The sequence below is a fragment of the Protopterus annectens genome, chromosome 5.part0, assembly GCF_019279795.1.
Source record: "Protopterus annectens isolate FY-2018-M chromosome 5.part0, PAN1.0, whole genome shotgun sequence".
In the NCBI taxonomy this organism is placed as follows: Eukaryota; Metazoa; Chordata; order Ceratodontiformes; family Protopteridae; genus Protopterus; species Protopterus annectens.
Window position 1 is genome coordinate 957,860,680 of NC_056735.1, and position 22,129 is coordinate 957,882,808.

At 37.8% G+C, this 22,129-nt stretch overlaps 1 protein-coding gene across 1 annotated transcript in view; it reads left to right on the forward strand.

Annotated features, from left to right (window-relative positions):
* The window catches only part of HGFAC (HGF activator), a 1,210,481-nt gene that overhangs the window by 128,279 nt on the left and 1,060,073 nt on the right, over positions 1 to 22,129 (forward strand). Inside the window, exon 3 of the mRNA XM_044072728.1 lies at positions 10,645 to 10,741. Coding sequence (XP_043928663.1) covers positions 10,645 to 10,741 — 97 coding nt within the window. The remainder of the gene's footprint in view (positions 1 to 10,644; positions 10,742 to 22,129) is intronic.

Here is a 22,129-nt window from a genome sequence, read left to right on the forward strand (position 1 = left end):
TCTATTCAGATTTTTTTTTTACTATTCCATTTAGAAGTTCCAGTTGTTTACTGCATTCCTGTTTGATAATATCCATTTTGTTTTCAAATTTGTCCATTTTTAGTGACAGTTCTTGGATATTTATTATTATAAGATGTAGTTCTTTCTTTACTGCACTGGTGTGGCTTCTTCGAGTTGCTCATGTTAAGATCTCCAGTAGAAAACTTCTTGACAGGAATAATCAAAAAAAGTCTCTTGACTATGTATTAATTTTTAGAAAATAATAGTCTATGTTAATCTATCTTTTAGTATACTTTTAGTTAGAGTTTTCTGTCAGGATATTAAAATCTAAGCAGAGCTATGGATTTCTGCTGCTATCAGACTGGCATCTTGACCATGACCCCTTATCCAGTGTTTCTTAACCACGTTTTAATACTGTCATCAGTAGGAAATTGTAACGCTATCTTATTCTTTAAAATTACCCTCACTGTTGTTCTTATTTGTTAATGGGTATGTGGGAATCAGTGGGAAATCATCTTTTCTTTTCTGTAAATCTCCAAAAGCTATAGATTCAACCAAAATGTAAAGATACCCCTAGTCAAACTCATTTTCTTAAGTAAAGTCATTTCATATCATCTGAAACTATTGTGTGATGTTTTAATAATTTTTCCTTTTACAGCATTTCTCTTAACTCAAACAGGGTGAATACTATCAAAATGCAGTTGTTTATTATGTTAAGGGTATCTTTCCTATATAAATTTGACATAAACACCTTATTTTTCTTTTCAGTTGTAATAGTTACACCTAAAGCTTGCTAGTCATGTCCAACCGGTTCACTGTGAACTTTTATAAACATTGTTGCATTGTTTAAATAAAAGAATAAAATAATTTCATTCATTAACATTACTTTTCCACAATATAGAGATATTGTTCAAAAACCCGAACTAACTTTGTACATATTTCTTATACTAATTAGAGTTAATGTATAAATGTTCCCAACAACAAAGATTGAGGTTAGCATAAAGGGTTGCCATGGCAATGTTCCAAACCTGGTGGTACATTTCCCCTTGGAAGTAGCAGTTATTATTCTTAAGTACTAATGTCAACAACATACATGCTACTTCCATATTGACTGCTTTAAATATCTTAGTATGCAATAATATATCCCTAAAACTTTCCATCTCTTGTATGCAAGGGATAATAGTAAATAAGCCATTAATATCAATAGTTACCAAAGTTAATTCATCACAATACTCTATCAGTCTTATCCAAAAAAGACACTTGGATTCCCCAGCAGAGCATACATACTTCTAGTACCTCTCTATTTTGCATCATCCCTATCACCTGTAAAATTGGGGGTGTTTACTCTCGTGCTATAACCATCTTGTGGAATTTTGTGCTCATATACATCATAGAACTGAATTCCACCCATACATTCAAGGCTGCATTACAGTCTCACCTCTGATCCACAAACAGGCATGTAGATTTCCAATCAGTAGACCACATCTCCCAGAACCCTACATATCATGTTAAGTAGTCCATGTCCTTTCTGTGGGCTCTCTAAGACAACACGTGATGACATTTCTGCTTGTATTTACTTATTTGTATTTGTTCTTGTTCCCCATGGGCAATTTGACCCCTCCCTTGATCTCCCTTGAAATATGGGCCATGGGGTCAGTGTGAGTAGCGAGTTTTAAAATTTCAAATAAAATATATAAAAGTAGAGAATAAAGTAATGCAAATAATAGAAGTGTCTAAGAACATTTCCCTTACCAACTGAATTCTCTTTCAAGAATCAACTCAAATCTTCAGTAGTCTGAGGGGAAGCTCTTTTAATTATTAACACTATTCCTGAATGTTGATCTGAATTGTATGATAGTGCTGCACCTACACAAAACTGTAACCTATTTATCTTCACTATGTCTGATTAAACAAGCTTATTTGCAGTGTGAGGTAAGCCTCTATTTAGTCCCTTGTGTGGAACCAAGCCTGTTCCATCTAATCTTCCATTCTTTCTCTCTCTACTTAAAGAAATATAGATAGATAGATAGATAGATAGATAAATAGATAGATAGATAGATAGATAGATAGATAGATAGATAGATAGATAGATAGATAGATAGATAGATAGATAGATAGACAGATAGATAGAGTTGAATGTTTCATCATTTACAAAAGGAAAAGATGTCTAGCCATATATACCTTTAAGCAGACTCTTTTTCAAGCATTTTTCGAGCAGGACTGTACATGATAAACCATGTGTAAATTTGTGTCTACCCATCCAGTCATCAAGACTAAAGGTAGCCAAAATAGAACATTGTTTGACCTCTAGTGGTATCTTATTTCATAGGCTAAGAATGTATATTACTGCTTATGGAAAAAAACTGCAGTAATAAATGACTAAGGCTCAGATCTGGCAGTAGTTCATATAGCTACTGTTGGAGTCTCTGTATACTGAGTTGTCTATACAAGAATCCTTTTCTCTGTAAGTGATTTGCAAAATCTATCAAACTTTAGAAATCCAGGTCTGAGGCTCAAATAACCTATGCCAAGCAGAAGTAACCATGCTTCGAGCTGTAGTACACCCCTGAGCAAGTAACTTGGCATTTCTCTGTGCCTTAGTAGTAAGGCTACCTAAACAGTATCCTAAACAAAATGAACTCCAAACAGTTATAGCCACAGTTGCCTCCTGAATCATTCCTGTTAAAATCATGGACCAGCACTTCCCCACAACTTCTTTAGCCAACCTGATTGAAATGGGTATCTTGGGACAGGGTAAGAATGATCTCATTCTGTCTGATGGTCATCTACTCAAACAGCATAACACAGTATGTGAGAGATGTTCATATAGAATGACAATGAAGGTAAACATCTCACACACACACAAACACACACGCACACACACACACACACACACACTCACACACACACACACACACACACACACACACACACACACACACACACACACACACACACACACACACACACACATAGTAAACTCAGATATTAAAATCATCAGCAGAACACCGCACCCCACACCTCACCTAGGCCATCATGATGTACATAATTCATGATATGCTGTGGTTCTAAAGACTAACTTGCATAAACCTCCAAAATGTAACACAGTCACAAAGCACATCCATCATGTTAAACCTACTGCAACACATTGCACAAGACTTGCCAAATTCACTGATGCCAAGTGCATAAGGTAGGCATCTATCCAACCAAACATTCTAGTTATAGGTGATTCCATTGTAAAAACATATAGATGTGCCTTTTACCAGGCTGAGCAAGGAAATATTGATGATTAGTTGCTTGCCTAGTGCCAGGGTCCATCAGCTCACATGTGCAATCATGTGGGTATCAGACTTGAGATGTAACTCCCTGGACTATATGAAGAGAGATATAACAGAGCTATCAAACATTGTGCCTCAGGCAGGTATGAGTTTTTCAATGAGCAGCATTCTGCTGCCACAACATGAGCAAAAAATAATTGACTTTAATAATTGCTTACTTTTTATTTTCTGTGTCATTCGAAGGAAGTCCGATATTTCTCAGCCTGGGTGGATATGATCATTGGCCACATCACTTCACCAGGGATGACCTGAATCTGTCCCCTTTAAGGTTTTGATTATTGGCAAAAACATTATCCACTCCCATAGTACCTTTTTTAGGAATGCTAGCCTGATAAACCCACCAACATAATGAAGCAAACAAAGGAAAATATGAAGGTGTTATTGATCAATGTTAGGAGCCTAAACAAAAAACTCCACTCCCTACAAGCCCTCCTCACCCTGGAGGATGTAGATGTCTGTATAGTGATTGAGAGACATGGTTTAAGATGCTGGAGAGCCCTTTGGCTGTTTGGGGCTATAACACCTTTCACTTGTTTAGACCAGCTACTGCAGAGGAGGGAAAAATAGATGGAGGCATCTCAGTCTTTATCCAGAAAAGACATCAAAGCTGGTAAAAGAGCATGATTCACTAGAGCTTCTTCATGTCTGAATAACCATTAGAAATGTTGCATACCATATATTAGCTAGCTATAGAACTCCCTCTATGACTCAAAAAAGCCATAATGCCTATCTGCAGGAACTGGATTCACTCAGTATTAAACCCACTATCATTTGTAGGTGATCTAAACTACCCAGCTACAGAATGAGAAATGTACACCACCACTAGTGCCCAAGCACAAGGATTCCTGGACTTTACCAATACAAATGCCCAGGAACAATTAGTCAGAGCACCCACTAAGGGAAACAACATCTTGGATCTTGTCCTTACTAATATGGGAACATCTTGCACCATTCCTTGCATATGTTTTTCACTTGTTAGTCTAACCATAAAGCTGTTTCATTTGAAATAAAATCAAAACCAGTGGTCTATTCCACACAAGGTACTGTTAGAAATTTCTCTAAGACAAACTACCTACTTCTAAGTGATACATTAGCAAACTTTAAATCCCCACAAAACCAATTTAATACCACTGAATATGCAGAAATGAACATCACCACACTATACCAGCATGTAAACAGCTGCATAGATGCAGCTGTACTCTGTACGAACAAGCCCAGGGCAAACCACAGGAATAACTCCCTTTGGTGGAACCATAATATCAAAAAGCTTTACAATAAAAAGAAGAGGATTTTGACCAAATGTAAGAAAAGTAATTCCCAGAATGACATGGCCCTCATCACTGAAATAAACAAATTACTCTGGAGCTTAATATAATCTATCAAAGTGTAGTCTGTGGCTACAATAGTCATAAACATAAAAGACAATCACAAAGTCTTTTTTTAGTTATGTATCAAACAAAAGGTTTGGGCGAAACACAGCTCGAAAAAATAGGCAAAATAAAATGTCATTAATCCGTCGTATCAACCATCAGTCACCACAGTGAATCCAAGAAGTAGACATCCAAGTAAAAATACGTTCTTTATTACATACAGGTACCAGAGTTAGCGCTTTCACCTTTCGGTTTCATCAGACTCAATACAAGGTACAAAACTGATGAGTCTTAAATACTTTTAAAGGCGGGAAAAACACTTAATTAAGCTCATTAACAACAAGCTCTATCAATAAAAAACAAGCTCTATCAATAAAAATCCACACATTCATAAAAACTACATATACTTTTACTTAAACTGCAAATGCACTAAACCTGATAATGCCACTAAATATACTAGCTTAAAATAATAATTTTTCATAAAATACAAAAATACAAAAATACAAAAATAAAACAGGAATTATCAGACACAAATTACATACTTATTTAACTCTAAGTCTCCTCATCCTTAAAAAAGGTCTCAATGAGACCTTAGCATTGAGACCAGGGGTCATATCTGACCTCAGCTTCAAAATCCAGGCATTCTCTCTACTCTCAGTAACAGCCCAAATATCACCACCTCTACTAGTAACATTTATGGTCTCAATGATCCTAAAACTAAATGTATGTGTGCAGTCTGTATCCATAACATGTTTGGCCAGTGCATTGGTACCATTCTTAATTCTGATGTTATACATATGCTCACGCATCCGATCCCTCAAACATCTGTTCGTCTTCCCAACATAAAACGACGAACAGGTGTTGCACGTGGCCAAGTATACTAGATCTCTAGACATACAATCCCCTCTAACCCTAAAGGAGTAGGAGATGTGAGTGATGGGATGTATAAAAACTAGATCCCTACAAATAAAATCACAAAAATTGCATTTACCACACTTCATTGTTCCATGTGGAGACGTGGTATCAGAATTATTACCAATCATCCTATCACATAATAACCTTTTAATATTCCTCTTGTTCTTATACCTAAAACGTGGACAATCACCAACTATACTTCTAATATACGGATCAACCATCAAAATGTCCCAATGCTTCCTCACAACATCCTTAATTACACCAACATCTTTGGTATAAAACAGTGAGAAAGCAGTAGAACCAGTGACAGTGGTACTAGAAGTACCTGGTGTACCAGTGTCAAAACACAGGTCTGAAAAATACAGAGCAGCTGCTCCAGATCTTAACTCAAAAATACTCTCACGACCTATCATGATATCATCAGTCTTGTACCCCCGGGATGCCAACCTCCTATCCAAATCTAACAAGTCCTGACGAAAACCATGCTCAGTAGGGTTATACCTAGAGGTCCTCATACTCTGCCCCCTAACAATGTTCTGAAAGATATAACCAGGATGCATACTATGTCGGTGTAAAATGGAGTTCTTGTGACAGGGCTTTCTATACACTCCAGTATTAATAGAGCCATCAAGTAACCGCTCAACAAAGATATCCAGTGGAACAACTAGAATCCTATATAATAGACTTGAATGCTTGCACGGAGTATCTTAAGTTTAGTTATGAGTTTTCTGATACTAGGCTCCCTTTTTTGGATATCTTTGTTGAGCGGTTACTTGATGGCTCTATTAATACTGGAGTGTATAGAAAGCCCTGTCACAAGAACTCCATTTTACACTGACATAGTATGCATCCTGGTTATATCTTTCAGAACATTGTTAGGGGGCAGAGTATGAGGACCTCTAGGTATAACCCTACTGAACATGGTTTTCGTCAGGACTTGTTAGATTTGGATAGGAGGTTGGCATCCCGGGGGTACAAGACTGATGATATCATGATAGGTCGTGAGAGTATTTTTGAGTTAAGATCTGGAGCAGCTGCTCCGTATTTTTCAGACCTGTGTTTTGACACTGGTACACCAGGTACTTCTAGTACCACTGTCACTGGTTCTACTGCTTTCTCACTGTTTTATACCAAAGATGTTGGTGTAATTAAGGATGTTGTGAGGAAGCATTGGGACATTTTGATGGTTGATCCGTATATTAGAAGTATAGTTGGTGATTGTCCACGTTTTAGGTATAAGAACAAGAGGAATATTAAAAGGTTATTATGTGATAGGATGATTGGTAATAATTCTGATACCACGTCTCCACATGGAACAATGAAGTGTGGTAAATGCAATTTTTGTGATTTTATTTGTAGGGATGTAGTTTTTATACATCCCATCACTCACATCTCCTACTCCTTTAGGGTTAGAGGGGATTGTATGTCTAGAGATCTAGTATACTTGGCCACGTGCAACACCTGTTCGTCGTTTTATGTTGGGAAGACGAACAGATGTTTGAGGGATCGGATGCGTGAGCATATGTATAACATCAGAATTAAGAATGGTACCAATGCACTGGCCAAACATGTTATGGATACAGACTGCACACATACATTTAGTTTTAGGATGATTGAGACCATAAATGTTACTAGTAGAGGTGGTGATATTTGGGCTGTTACTGAGAGTAGAGAGAATGCCTGGATTTTGAAGCTGAAGTCAGATATGACCCCTGGTCTCAATGCTAAGGTCTCATTGAGACCTTTTTTAAGGATGAGGAGACTTAGAGTTAAATAAGTATGTAATTTGTGTCTGATAATTCCTGTTTTATTTTTGTATTTTTGTATTTTATGAAAAATTATTATTTTAAGCTAGTATATTTAGTGGCATTATCAGGTTTAGTGCATTTGTAGTTTAAGTAAAAGTATATGTAGTTTTTATGAATGTGTGGATTTTTATTGATAGAGCTTGTTTTTTATTGATAGAGCTTGTTGTTAATGAGCTTAATTAAGTGTTTTTCCCACCTTTAAAAGTATTTAAGACTCATCAGTTTTGTACCTTGTATTGAGTCTGATGAAACCGAAAGGTGAAAGCGCTAACTCTGGTACCTGTATGTAATAAAGAACGGATTTTTACTTGGATGTCTACTTCTTGGATTCGCTGTGGTGACTGATGGTTGATACGACGGATTAATGACATTTTATTTTGCCTATTTTTTCGAGCTGTGTTTCGCCCTAACCTTTTGTTTGATATTTATCCTGTTTTTGGCTGCTTGGATTGGGCGTTCACCTTGTTCCATACCTTTTTACATTGTTGTTTTAGTTATGCTCTTAATCTCAGAAGCACAGTGGAGCAATGCACCGACCTGATTGTGAGTAATATTTCCTGCATTGAGGGTGAATATATAGCCAACCTACTGGCTAATAAAATCAACTCATGCTTACTCAATATGGTGGACTTTTTTGAAAAGGTCATCAAAGCAAAGGTAAACTGGCGCACATAGCATAACTTGACTTGGACAAGGCTTTTAACACAATCCTTACACAATAAACTGGAAATAAATCCCTATATCACCCACTGGCTTAACAACTGGCTCACACATAGGATGGAGGAGATCAAAGTGGAAAAGCAGCCTCAACAAAGAGACCAGTCACTGGTGATGTCCCCCTGGGCTCGGTGGTGGGACCTCTCCTGCTTGGTATCTACTTCCCTGAAGTAAAAGCCATTATTAAAGGGCTCTGGCTGACTAGGTTTGCAGAGAACTGCAAGCCAGGAACAGTTATAGAATTCCCAAATTACTTAGCCATACTGCAGGAATGCTTGCTCCAAACAAATAAATGGTGCCAAAATCATAGACTTAAATTAAATGCCAGAAAATGCATTATCATATCCTTTGGCAAGTCATCTATTCTAGGGAACTACCACATTGACAATATGTGCCTAAAAGGATTTGGGAACTAATGTGGATAGTGACCAATCCTTTGACCAATGTGTCCACTATTGTAAGAAAGTCCTTTTACATTTTGCAGATTATAAACAAATGGTTTGTGACTAGATCTAGAAATGTCATCATCGTCCTTTACTTTGTCCTCATTATGGCAATTATTGACTATAATACCACCTTTGGCATGTGTCTGTCCAGAAAGACACAACAACTAGAACACCCACAGTAATACCTTACTAAAAAGAATGCAGGACCTAAACAATATGTCTAACATGACTTGCCTCAAAGCCCTGTCTTTATACTCAGTATCCTACAGACTGCTAAGAAATAACCCATGTCTGACATACTAGGCATCTTCTGATCCAAAACTGATGGACCTACTGCACATCAGCAAGTCAAATAGCATCAGAAATACTCAGTTGGGATATAAATCTTTTCTGCAACATCAAATGAATGGTTTGGAGTGACAACTATGTCTCACACAGAAGTGCTCTGGAACAGACTCCACATCTATGTAAAACAAAGCTTATCCATGTCCATATTCAAGTGGAACTTGGATCTATGGATAGGTGATAGAAAATTTATTCAGGTCTATTTGGGTAATATGTAATTATCAACCATGGTTTGTGTAAGACCAATCTAACACTGATCAGGATAGTTTAATTCATGAACTGAAATGACACCGGCTAGACTTAAAATGGACCACAAGGGCAACTAGCCTAGTACTTACTTATGAACCTACGTTTTTTATATTTTTTGATGCAAAATAGTTCCTCCAGCACCTAATGGTTCTGACTTGCTATAACATACATAATTGTGGCTGAAGGAAGCATTTTGCATACAAAATGTAATTTATATAAGTATTTAATGTCCACACACATATACGCATGTGCACACATACACGCACACACACACACACACACACACACACACACACACACACACACACACACACACACACACAGTGTTGACTGAAAACATCTCAGATGTCTCATTGTGATTACATGAATGAAAAAAAATCATAAAATACGAGGCACTGTAGACCCCCATATCTGTTATTTATTTATTTATTGTCATTTGATTACTGGGAAAGTCTGACTGGGTAGAAGCCAATTTTCAGCCCCATACACACACACACACACACACACACACACACACACACACACACACACACACACACACACACACACACACACAGTGTTGACTGAAAACACCTCAGATGTCTCATTGTGATTACATGAATGAAAAAAAATCATAAAATACGAGGCACTGTAGACCCCCATATCTGTTATTTATTTATTTATTGTCATTTGATTACTGGGAAAGTCTGACTGGGTAAAAGCCAATTTTCAGGAAAGGCCCAGGGAGAAAACCTCTAAACTTTAACTCCAAACTTAACTATCTCTCATTTTGCTGCATATAGTTGCTCTTTCTCTTGTAGAATGTTTGATTTGCTGGTAAATCCCTGAGCAGTACAGTTGTCAGTCAATAATGCCAATCCTTAGCATTATGACTGCCAGCTGCATTGAAATGGTGATGGTATGCACTAGCTCTCTCTCTTTCTTAGTAACTCTCTCTCTCTCTACTTTTTCACTTTCTCACATACATATGCACATGGCATGCGTGCACATACACACAGCCATTAGGTTTTTCTTTATGTACTTTTTGTTCGGTACACAGCAAAGCCATGTTTAGTGAGCATAAATAATGGTGGCCACTTGCATTTTTTCTGTCTGAGTTTTGTGGAAGCTTAATATGATGCCTAAAAAGCGTCAGATTTGTTTTTGACCAGGATTTACCTGTACACCAACAATCTATTGGAGAACATTCTTTCAACATTAGAGGGGGTGATGTCCATTTCACCCATTCTCTAATCATGAGTAACTACACAGAACAGCTTTCTTCCAGCATTATAGAGGAATGCAGCATACATTCTATTACACTTGTACTGAATTATCCCAGTGCTGTTTATAATGTGCATGTTTTTTCTGAGAAAACTAATTGCCTCATGTAGTGTTAACTAATCTCCAATATTATTTCATGAACTTTACAATAGATTTTGACTGCATCTCAATTTTCTAAAATTTTATGTTTTAGTTCTGACAGAAGGTGGCCAGCCATGTGTATTTCCTTTTCGTTATGGTGGAAAGCTTCACTACTCATGTATATCAAATAAGGTGTCGAGACAACACTGGTGAGTAAACACTTTTCTAGCATTGATCACACCAGAGAATGCTGGTTGGCATTTTATTATTGTGCTTATTGGTGGAATTGTCTTTGGTTGATATTTTCATCTTGTGAAGTTTTAGTTTGATTTCTGTGAGGAGTATTCATGGTTTGGTTCATGGAACAAGAAATAGAAAAGTAAACACTGCATGTTAAGAACAACATAAGCACTCAGTAAGCTGTTGAATAATGATGACAGGAGTCCACCAAGTAAAACGTTTAATAATTCACCAACAATCCACAGTCAAGCACTTTTGTTCTTCATCACAGGACTTCTTCATAACTGTGGGATTAAAAACACAACCCATTTAAATAACAACTTCCAGCCAATCACTGGTAAAACCCATATTGCTTAAAAAATTTAAAGGCACATTATAAAATGTATAAAATAAGTTATAACATTGCTCGAAATTTTAACACAGGCATGATAGAAATAGCATTGTTTATGCCTGGTGTTACTGTGGCATTAGTTTTTATTTGCCAGTTAAGTTCTGCCTTAGCTAACTTATTTTTCCAAAACCCTTCCCTGGGATCTCTATCGACTATTTCTAATAGGCCAAATAAAAATTCTTTACATGTTGGACTCTTCTTCAAGTGTCTAAATAGGGCATTGTTGTCATCTTGCCTCCTGATAGCATAAATATGTTCGTAAATCCTTTTTCTCAATATTCTCTGTCTTACCTATATAGAAAAATTGACATTCTTGGCAGACTGCTAGGTAGACCACCCCACTTGATCCACAGGAACCTGTTGCTAAGTTGACCTTCAACCTGCCATCTCCAATTCCACAAAGGACCTCTGTAAGATGTATTTACAATATTCTCAGGAACCACCTTTTACCGTCCCCCTTAGTATCCTTCTTTGGTTTATAGGGTGTTCCAATAAGAACTTTAAACTATGATTGGTTCTGTAAACAAAGGATAGTTCTTTGCCCAAGGTTTCAAAGAGATCTTCATTTCCTTTAAACACCCAATTCTTTTTCAAAATGTCCCTGACCTTTGCACTTATTTCCCCATAGGTCAGAATCATAGAAAAAGCAAAGGTGTTTGTCTTAGTATTGTTACTCACATTTTCATGGGACGTAGCTTTACCCAAGAGGAGTATGTACCTCAAACCCCATTCATCCATAAGCTGGCTACATATATTATGGGTAAAATCAAAAGGGTACCCTCTCTCAGCAAAAAAACTCAACAAGGTTCCCATCTCTCTCATAAAAATATCTTTTTCAGAACACATTTTCGCTAATCTGACCATTTATTCCTTTACTATATTTTTCTTCATGAACACAGGGTGATAACTATTGTATTCTAGATAGTCATTGGAAAAGGTGGGTTTTCTATATAACTTTAATGTAAATCAACCCTTTACCTTATCTTTACTAAGTGTTACATCTAAATAGTTAATGTAATCACTGCTAAATGTACTAGTAAATGTAACGTAATCACAAATACCATTGATATAATCTGTGAATTCTTGATGTTTATCGTCCCCTTTCCACAAAATAAAAATGTCATCCAGGAAATGTAAATAACAGGACCAATAGTCCACAAAAGGACTTGTTAGAATGTGTTCCCTCTCCCATCTGTACATCACTAAATTAGCAAACAAGTGGGCACAGCTTGTACCTATTGCCACCCCTCTTGTTTGTCTAAAAAATTCACCTTCGAAAATGAAAAAAATTGTTTTTCAAAATAATCTGCATGAGTACCATAATAAAATTAATCATGGTGTTGCTCAGTGTAGTGATTTCTATCAAAGCCTCATGGAAATAATCCAGTCCTTCACTATGTGGAATCGAGGTCACTAGATCGACTACATCTACAGTGGAAAAACTACAAATGTATTTAAAATATTCATCCTTTATCCCTGACAGGAAGTCCCATGAATCCTTTAATATATACTCTATAGGTCTTAAGGAAATCCTCACCACCCTATCAACAGAAATTCCCAAAGAATAGGTACTACTATTCTGCAATGTTATTATTAACCTGTAGGGGGATCCATAATGTTGTTATGGGTTTGGGGAATCCCAAATAAAGTTGGTATAGTTGGATGGTCATTTCTCAAAAACTCAAACATTTCTTCATTGATTATTCCCTGAAATAGGGAATCTTCCAACACCAATTGTATTTTTCGATGAGTAATGTTTATTTCATTCTTAGAAATGACCTCATACTTCCCATCATTCTGCAACATGGATAAAATCTTGTTGTTATAATCTGTTCTATCCACTATAGCCATGCCACCCCCCTTATCAGGTTTCATAAATCTTATGTTGGGATTACTCCTGAATTCCTTTAATAAACTACTTTATTCAGTAGTTAAATTATGATATCTAGGTTTGTGTGCCTCTAGGGTTTCATATATTTCCTGCGTACAAATCCTATCAAATGTACCTACAGTCGATTGTAATAGTGGATTAAAACAACTTTTTCTCTGTAACCCCCCCAGATACATAGTCCATCCTCTGGTTGTCCTTAAACAAATAATTCAAATTCATTTTCCTAGTGAATAATTTTAATTCCGTTATAGCTTGCGTTATATCCACTCTCTTAGATGGTACAAATTTATTACCTTTCTTTAATAAGGAAAACATTTTTTCTCTATGTTCAAACCAGCATGGTTGAAAATGTTGAACGCTTGGTAGCTTAACAAAATCCTATCAAAAGACGATATAATACATTAATTATTATACCTTCTTAGTTGTAAATATTCTTCCTCCATTTGCAGCACTGGTTCTTGTAACCCTGTCCCCTGGGGCCCCTTGTTGATCTAAAAAAAAATTAGTACTCCTAAAGTTGTTGTTCTTATTTTGAAACCTCTCATATCTTCTCAGAGGGGGATATTCCAGTTCATAGACATTTTCCCTGTAACTATCCCACTGGGCATTTCTAGATCTGTCCCTCACTACCTCCATTCAGTTATCAGATCTTTCACTATTCACATTCATTTCTGAACCACTCTAAGATTTAGGAAGGGTGTAGGCCAATTTAGTACGATAATCACTTTTGTCCCTATATGATTTCCTTTGTTTGCTTTTGATATTTATTTCAGCCTGTTGTTCACCCTTCTCGAATATTACATCATCTTTACGACAGTACGTATTAAATTGCACATCATTAACAACCATATCATTTGCATTCTCAATTTCTGCCATTAAGTCATTTATTTTGTTGTTATAGATCTTAACCATGAACTCCATTAGCTTGACCCCATGTCGGTGGAACATTTCCAGGAGTTCTGCACACTCAGGTTGTCCTTCTTTAATGACATTAGGAAATTTTATAGACTCTTAGTCCCTTAGGGACTCTACGATGTTTAGTACTCTCGAGCAGATAAGCGTTATCGCACTGAAGGTTACGTACCTTCATTAACATCATCTCCAAGTCATTCAGTTTTTTGTCCAGGTTAATATCCACCACTGATGGTGTAGGGTTGGAAAAGGCAAATTCATTCTGCAACCAATCCCTTAATCTCATTGTCCGTTTTCCCGATGAATCAACACCACTCCTTTGCCCACATGGAATAGATTCTTGTGTATTTGTACACAAGCTTAAAGCCATTGGCCCCTTGTTACTTTGAACTGCCATGCATGATGATGTTTCTCCAGTCTTTCTCCTTTGATGCAATTCCATTGTCGCCATCGCAGGGTGTCGAGACAACACTGGTTAGTAGACACCTTTCTAGCATTGATCACACCAGAGAATGCTGGTTGGCATTTTATTATTGTGCTGATTGGTGGAATTGTCTTTGGTTGATATTTTCATCTTGTGAAGTTTTTGTTTGATTTCTGTGAGGAGTATTCATGGTTTGGTTCATGGAACAAGAAATAGAAAAGTAAACACTGCATGTTATATTGAATGTCATTTAAGGCAGTTTGTGCTACAGAAATGTTAATATTCATAATAATGAATGCAACAGTATAAGTGAGTTACCCTAGTTTAATGGCTGCTTAGAAAATAACATAATATTGGATCCATTTGCACTGATGGAGGCATCTGGAACTGAAGATTAAAACTGAAGATGCTACCTGTGCTGTACAGAGCAGGAAGTAAGGAGGGCAATTCGGCTGCTGTACTGATAGATGTGGGATTCATAGTCACATGATTGTCAGTAGGCATCCAGTGTGCCTCAGAATGAAACAGTGATTGCACTGGGGAGCAGCAGAGAGCCATTCATTTCAGCTGCACACTCAGTATCATTGGTAACCAGTATGGCTCTCAGGTATATGGGGTGATGAGTCAAACATGCCAGTTAGGGTGTACAGCAATATGATAATGTGCATCTGCATATGTATACAAAGAGAAAAGCACTGTGATGGATGAAAACAGGAATCTAAGGGATAAAAAGCAATATGTGTGTCTTACAAATTCATACGGCTCTTCTGACCATGTGGATATGTATTTTAACACAATAACAATTTTTACTGGTTATGTTATGAGTATGTTTATGTCTTCTGCTTATTCTGCATTAATTAGATATAAAGCTAAGGGCTGCAGTGCTGTTCCTTGATACGCTCCTTTGTTCAGCTAGGATGAACAGACTAAATTACAAACCAGCCTAACTTTCATCTTCTCTGCTGAAAAATTAAGGCTAAAACCAAAAATAATGAATGAAAATTGTCCAAAATCAGAAACAAATGGTACATTACTTAGAAAATTAAATAGAACAACAAATTTTACATCAACATGCACTTTCTGAAGAGCAACAAGTATGAATCTCTAATGACAGGCATTATTGACTGACTGTAATGTTCCATGGTTTACCAGAAAATCAACTACTCCTACATAAACTGGGAGACTTATACGATCCATAATTCGTGTGCTCAGAGGTTTTGGATTTCATCAATGCAAACACCTTGAAGCAACTAGTTAACTCCCCAGCTAGAGCTACAAATATTCTAGACCTGGTACTCACGAACATTAGAGGAGGCTGCTCCCTCCTGTATATTAACTCCTTCCTGGTAAGATCTGACCACAAAATAATCTCTGTTACTATTAAAAGTAACCTAGAACCCCCCCCCCCAAAAAAAAAATCCAAACCTGTTAAGAACTTTTTAAGGCCAAATACTGCAAACTAAATGACAATTTATTAAACCTCCAAGCCCCTCTGAACCTGGCTGACACTGAGACCTACTCTGTGTTCTACACAAAAGCACTGTACAACTGCATTCATAGGTTCATAGGTGTTTACTAGGCTAAGGACCACAGGGGCCTTTTTAAGCCTAGCCATGCATCCCAAATCACTGACAGGTTCGGGTACCCTTCATAAGTGTAAGCAGGGGCTTGGCAGATGAAACATTTACAAGCAGGGGCCTGGGAGATGAACCATTTACAGGTTGCCTGTGTCCAAGACATAGGTGCCAAGCCAGGGATGAATTTCCTGTTTCCTTGTTCATAACTGCATAGAGGACACAGTCCCTGTGCATGTCAAACCTATGATTACTGGCAAAAATAAACCACCCTGTTGGATCCCTAGCATAAATAGGCTATTCAAAAAAGGAAACAAATCCTCTAAAGCTAAGAAGAAACAGACAAAACAGTGGAAAAAGACACTCACCAGTCTAAACAAACAAATTAGAGAGTTGGTCAAATCTGTCAAAGCAAACTATGAGGCACAGAGAGCTTTGCAGGTGAAAGATAACCATAAGACCTTTTTTAATTATGTTCATAACCTCAGGGGAAATGCTCAGCAATGTGCCGAGTTAATCATGAATGGCAACACCTACAAAAAGCCTGAAACTATAGCAAACCTGCTGGCTGACAAGTTCAGTTCAAACTCCCCCCATTACCTCCTACCACACCCAAAGAAATACCTGCAATCATCCCCTACCTGTCATAATGGGGGAAAAGGTCCTTACTGCGCTCACTAACGACAAAACCACAGCCTCCTGGGTCCTGACAACATTCCAGGATGCTTCTTAAATAGTTCAAAAAAAGAATCTGTCAGGGCTACTAGAAACCCCCTTTAACCACAGCCTCCCAACAGTTTTCCTTCTGCACAAAGGGGGCCCATCAACTGAGTCAAAGAACTCAGATCCATAAGCTTGACCAGTCTTATCTGCAAGGCCATGGAGAGAATTATCAGGGACCGGATGATCCATACCTCTCAACTGTGCAGAGTTTTGCAGAATGTTCAGATTTTTGCCTCATATTTTCAGTCCATTTTTCATTAAATTGTGGTTTTCTGGCAAATTAGTGGCAAAACTTAAAAGACTGAAGTTAAGAAATAATGACAGACATTTGAGTTTCAGACTTTGCACCCTTCAGAAAATTCATGCTAATGTAAAACATGTTATTCTATCAACTTTCTAAGTTTGCAAGAGCAATATTTAAAAATTGCCCTATTTTTGGGCCTTTGTCCCACTTTTATTTATGGCTTTGTCCAGATTTCTTTCTCTAAGAGGTTGAGAGGTATGACTGGATCAATAATGACATAGGAAATCACCAAACACTGGACCAGACCTAATTTGGCTTTGTTAAAGAGAGGTCTTGCTGCTTTTCAAGAAAGTCAACAAGGCCATGGATGAGGGTAAAACGGTACACACCACTTATCTAGACCTGGCCAGAGCTTTTGACACAAGCCCTCAATCTGGGATCATAGATTAACTTACTGTGTTAGGTATAAACCCCTACATCATCAGATGGATAGCAAACTTGCTCACTGACAGGAGTTGTTCATATAGGCAAATCCCCTTCTGATAAGAAACCTGTTACTAGCAGTGTACCACAGTGCTCATGGCTGAGACCCTTCCTGTTTAGTATATACTTCTTTGAAGTGAAGGCCAATGTTGGGGGCCACTGGATTACCAAGTTCACTGATGACTGTAAGCTGGGAGTAATATCAAATTCCTAAGCAATGTTGATATCCTACAAACAGGTATAAAAATGAGAAACGACTGGTGCCAAAACCATAGTCTGAGACTAACGGTAAAACATGTGTAATCAGATATCCCTGCAAATTATAATATTGATAGCACATCCCTAAAAGTAGACCCAGTGGTGAGAGACCTAGAAACACAGATAGATAATGACCTACACTTTGACCATCAGGTAGCTTTAGTAGTGAGGACGTCCTTCTGTATAGCTCAACTTATAAGTAAGGGCATGGCATCAAGGTCAAAGGAAGTCATAGTACCATTGTACATGACTCTCATCAGGCACATAACTGAGCACAATACTCCCTTCTGCATGTATCTAACCAGGCACTTGCACCAGTCGGAGTGGCCCCAGAGGTTTCTCACTAAAAAATACAAAGAGCAAGACACATGTCTTATGCGAAATGACTAAAGGCCCTATCCCTTTATTCCATCTCATATCTTTATTGACAGGTGACTTATGCCTGACCTACAAGGCATTGTATGATCTAGCCCTGATGAAAATGTTACATGTTCACAAGAAAAATTGTCCATGGACACTAACAGAACCTGCCGGAGAGACAGATTCATAGCCCAAAGGTTACCTCATCTATGGGATAAGCTTCCCATCTTTATAAAACAAAGTCCATCCCTCACTATCTTCAAAAAGAAAGAAAAGGACAGTGCAGTGGTGCAGCAGTTGCATTGTCACCTCACAGCAAGAGGTTCTCCAGTTCAATTCTCAGTCTGTGTGTCTTCAGTGTGGAGTCTGCATGTCCTCCCTTCATTTGTGTGGGTTTTCTCTGGGTGCTCTGGTTTCTTCCCACGTTACAAAGACATACATCTGCAGCGTTTTCCCCCAGGTCTCTGCTGAAAATTGAACCGGACTTTCCAGTAAACAAATGATAAATAAATAAATTTGGCTAAATGGATGGGAAACTGTAAATTCACTCCTAGGGTACTGTGCATGTCCCTTATGGGCACAGGCAGTCTGTAAAATAACTCAGGGCCCCAACACCCAAAGACCCACTACCCTGATACTACCCCATCCCATATCTGGGGTATTAAGATATAATATTGTCATGTCCTGTCCTAGGTATTAATGGCTAGGTTTGTAAAGTCTTTTGTGCCATTAGCCTAGAAATCACTTATGAACCTATGATGGATAGAGCAAAACACAAGCAAAATCTAGAACATTCTGGAAAACTGGGACAGTTCAGCACTATGCAAAAAAAAATAAGAGATCCACATGGAACTTAACTTCTCACTTTATTAATTTTAATATCCCCGATAATCCCAAGCCAATGCTTTTTGACAGATATCATGAAAAAATGTAATGCAATAGATCTGCTCTTTGTATATGTAAACTGACAAACATTAATTAGCATATCATAAACTTTACAGTTCTTTTTTCAAGAATGTTGCAACATATCTTACCATGACCTTTCCCATACAACTAAATAAAAAGATAGGTCTTTTTTTTTCGGTTCCCATGTCCATAAAGTTCTTCAAATTATATCATAATGGAATATTTCTGATCACTTGGGAACTGTTCTTTAAATACCAAGGCCACTTGAGAACTGACCTGTTAACAGTGGTGCATTTGTTAAATACCTGGATTCTAATAACCTTTCCTGAAGTTCTTATCTAGTTCTATCCTGAACTGGGTCACTTGAATGAGCTTCTGTTTATGTTTTGTTATGTTAAAGTCTTCCTGATTCATTATTGGTTTGACCATGTAGCATAGTAATTACAATCAGATATTTGGAAAAAGACAAGCCAGTTAAGCATTAGAGTGGAGTGAGGTCTGACATTAACAAATGTTAAGCACCCCCTGCTAAAGTTGATAAGGTCGGGTCTAACGCCAGGCAATAAAAATCTTCCAGTACTCACCAGCAAGTGACAGCAGCAGAAATAAAAGATTTGTTTCTGTCTGCTGTCCATACCGATAACATGTCCCTAAGTTCCTCTAATGAACTTAGAAAGGCAGGGAAAGTTGTTGTTGTTGTTGTTGTGTCTTTCGGCTTTTCCCAGTTAGGGGTCGCCACAGTGGAACTCTGGTCCGCTAATGATTGGCAGTAGATTGTTACGTGCTGAGTTGCCAGCTCTGACGCACAACCTTCAATGAAGGTATGCCCATTCATGCATGTCTCCACACAGAAGACGCTCTAGCTGAGAATCGAACAGGACAACGTCTTACTGTGAGGCGACAATGCTACCGCAGCACCACCACCGCAGTACACTGGGCAGGGAAAGTGCACTGATGAAAATGTGCACAAACATGAATGATATGGATGAATAAACAGGAAGAGGCATGGTAAATATGGAAATGTCCTGAAGATAGGATATGTCAATGTATGTACGCCTCCAAGACAAGTCAGTAGCATAACATTATGGACATATGTAGATAGCACAGTACGTATTGCTGTTTACACCTCCTTGCATGTGCATTTAATAGAACACCTTGAAGGGAAGTCTGCACTGTCAAATCCTAATGGGTATGCATTCCAGAGAATAGTTCTGTATGGCCTACCAGATGTGGGAGCTTACTGTGCCAAATGTGATACACTTGACTAAAGCATCCCTGCCTGATGTAGGTATCAGCCATACAAATAACAACACATACAAACAAAACACTGTTATGAGTGGATTCTCTACACACAACTAGGTATTGTATGCATCTGCCACATGTCATAGCAATGGATATTATCTGAAGTATCTTTAATGTGTAAATTAAGAATTGGTTCATTATAATGAACAATACAGCAGAATGTAAGACTGATGGCACTGTATCAGCTATGCCCATGTGCACAGAAATTACAGGAGTGCAAAGTCTCAGTGATCAAGGAAGAAGTTACTGTAATATTGTACACATTCTAAATAATACATGGAGTGCACTGTATAAGCACATGAAACCTCAACACGTGCTGCACAATCACTGCCCCCTGATATTGGCAGCGAAAATGTTATACTGCCATGAAATCCTATCATACATTCATATGTGTTCATGCAAACTATCAAGTGGTACTACTGATGTGATGTAGCGGTATGTCTGTGATGCATAACAGTCACACTATGGCTGTACCTGTGATACAATGGTACATCACCTCCAAATAAAACTTTGGGTATGAATCACATGCAGCACAATGGAGCAGTTAAAACAGTCATACAATTCACCCTATTTTTAGTCATTACATCAGTTGTACATCATATGCCTATATGTTTATCAGTGGAATTGTGCGAATGAGGGCCCTGTACCATATATACACTATCAGAAGACATGCCTTCATAAGGCAACAATGTATATAGCATCATCCCATGTCCCCAGTCCTCGGGAAGCATATTATTACATCTGTTATGGAAGTCTCATGTAACCAAATGGCAGCAACAGGCATCAATACAGTAGTTCAAATCTCAGATTGGAATGCACCATTGTAGGACTACAATACATCCACACCTTAACACAGCACTTGTGGATGACAACAGCATTGACATGTGCAGGGTTCATAGGGTCATAGGAGATTACTAGGCTAACGGCCAGCAGCCCATACAAGCCTAGCCATTATTATCTCATTTAACTCAAATCGCTATCTCTAGATGAGGGAAGACAGTAGGGATATGTGCATATGTGTTTGATTTTATTACAGACTGCCTTTGTCCATATGGGACATGGGCACAACCCCATGAGTGAATTAGCAATCACATATCCAGTGATCTGGAGATGGCTTGTAGAGAGTCAGGGAGGGGCTCTGCTTCTAATGTGTTTATGGATCTTTGAGATGATGACATCCAGTGTTCTGCAGAAAGAATATGTGGAGAGAAGGAAAAAGGGATGATGGATTCAAGGGACTATGTAAAAGGGTCTTCTGAGTGGAAGTCAAGTGAGAACAGATTCAAAACATCATAGAATGACCATAATACACCACCAACCCACACACCAATTGACTGAGGTCAGATTCAAATACCATACCTGTTTAGATATATAAGTTGGATTCCATACAACATAAGACTAGCACCACCACAGAAGTCTGACTTATACTCTGTCAGAGTGCAATTTATAGAGGATGACATCATCGGTGTATGCTAAGAAGATATTAGAAGGAGTGTCTGAAATGGGTGTGGAATCACATCCTGCTGTAAAATTGTGCCAGACTGCTAGTTGAAAAAAGACACACAAGTTAACTGCTGTGAGATTAGAACCATGGCTAGTGGGGGCATGGCCAAGGATGAACACAGGATAGCAGCAGATTTCTTCAGCTCCACCAATTTCATTACATTGACAGGAATTAATTACTTAAAAAATTAATTTTTGAAGTAATTTTCTTTCTAAATATGTTTGTTTTATATAGTTCTTGAACTATATCTAAAAAAGAAAGGAAATCTTAATAATATTCCTGTCAGAAATTACTTTGGAAATTTTCCTGTCAGTTTATCAGTCTGAAATGAGTTCCAGTAAGACAAATTCTCAAGACTCCAGCATCAAGAAAGAACTTCAGTCTC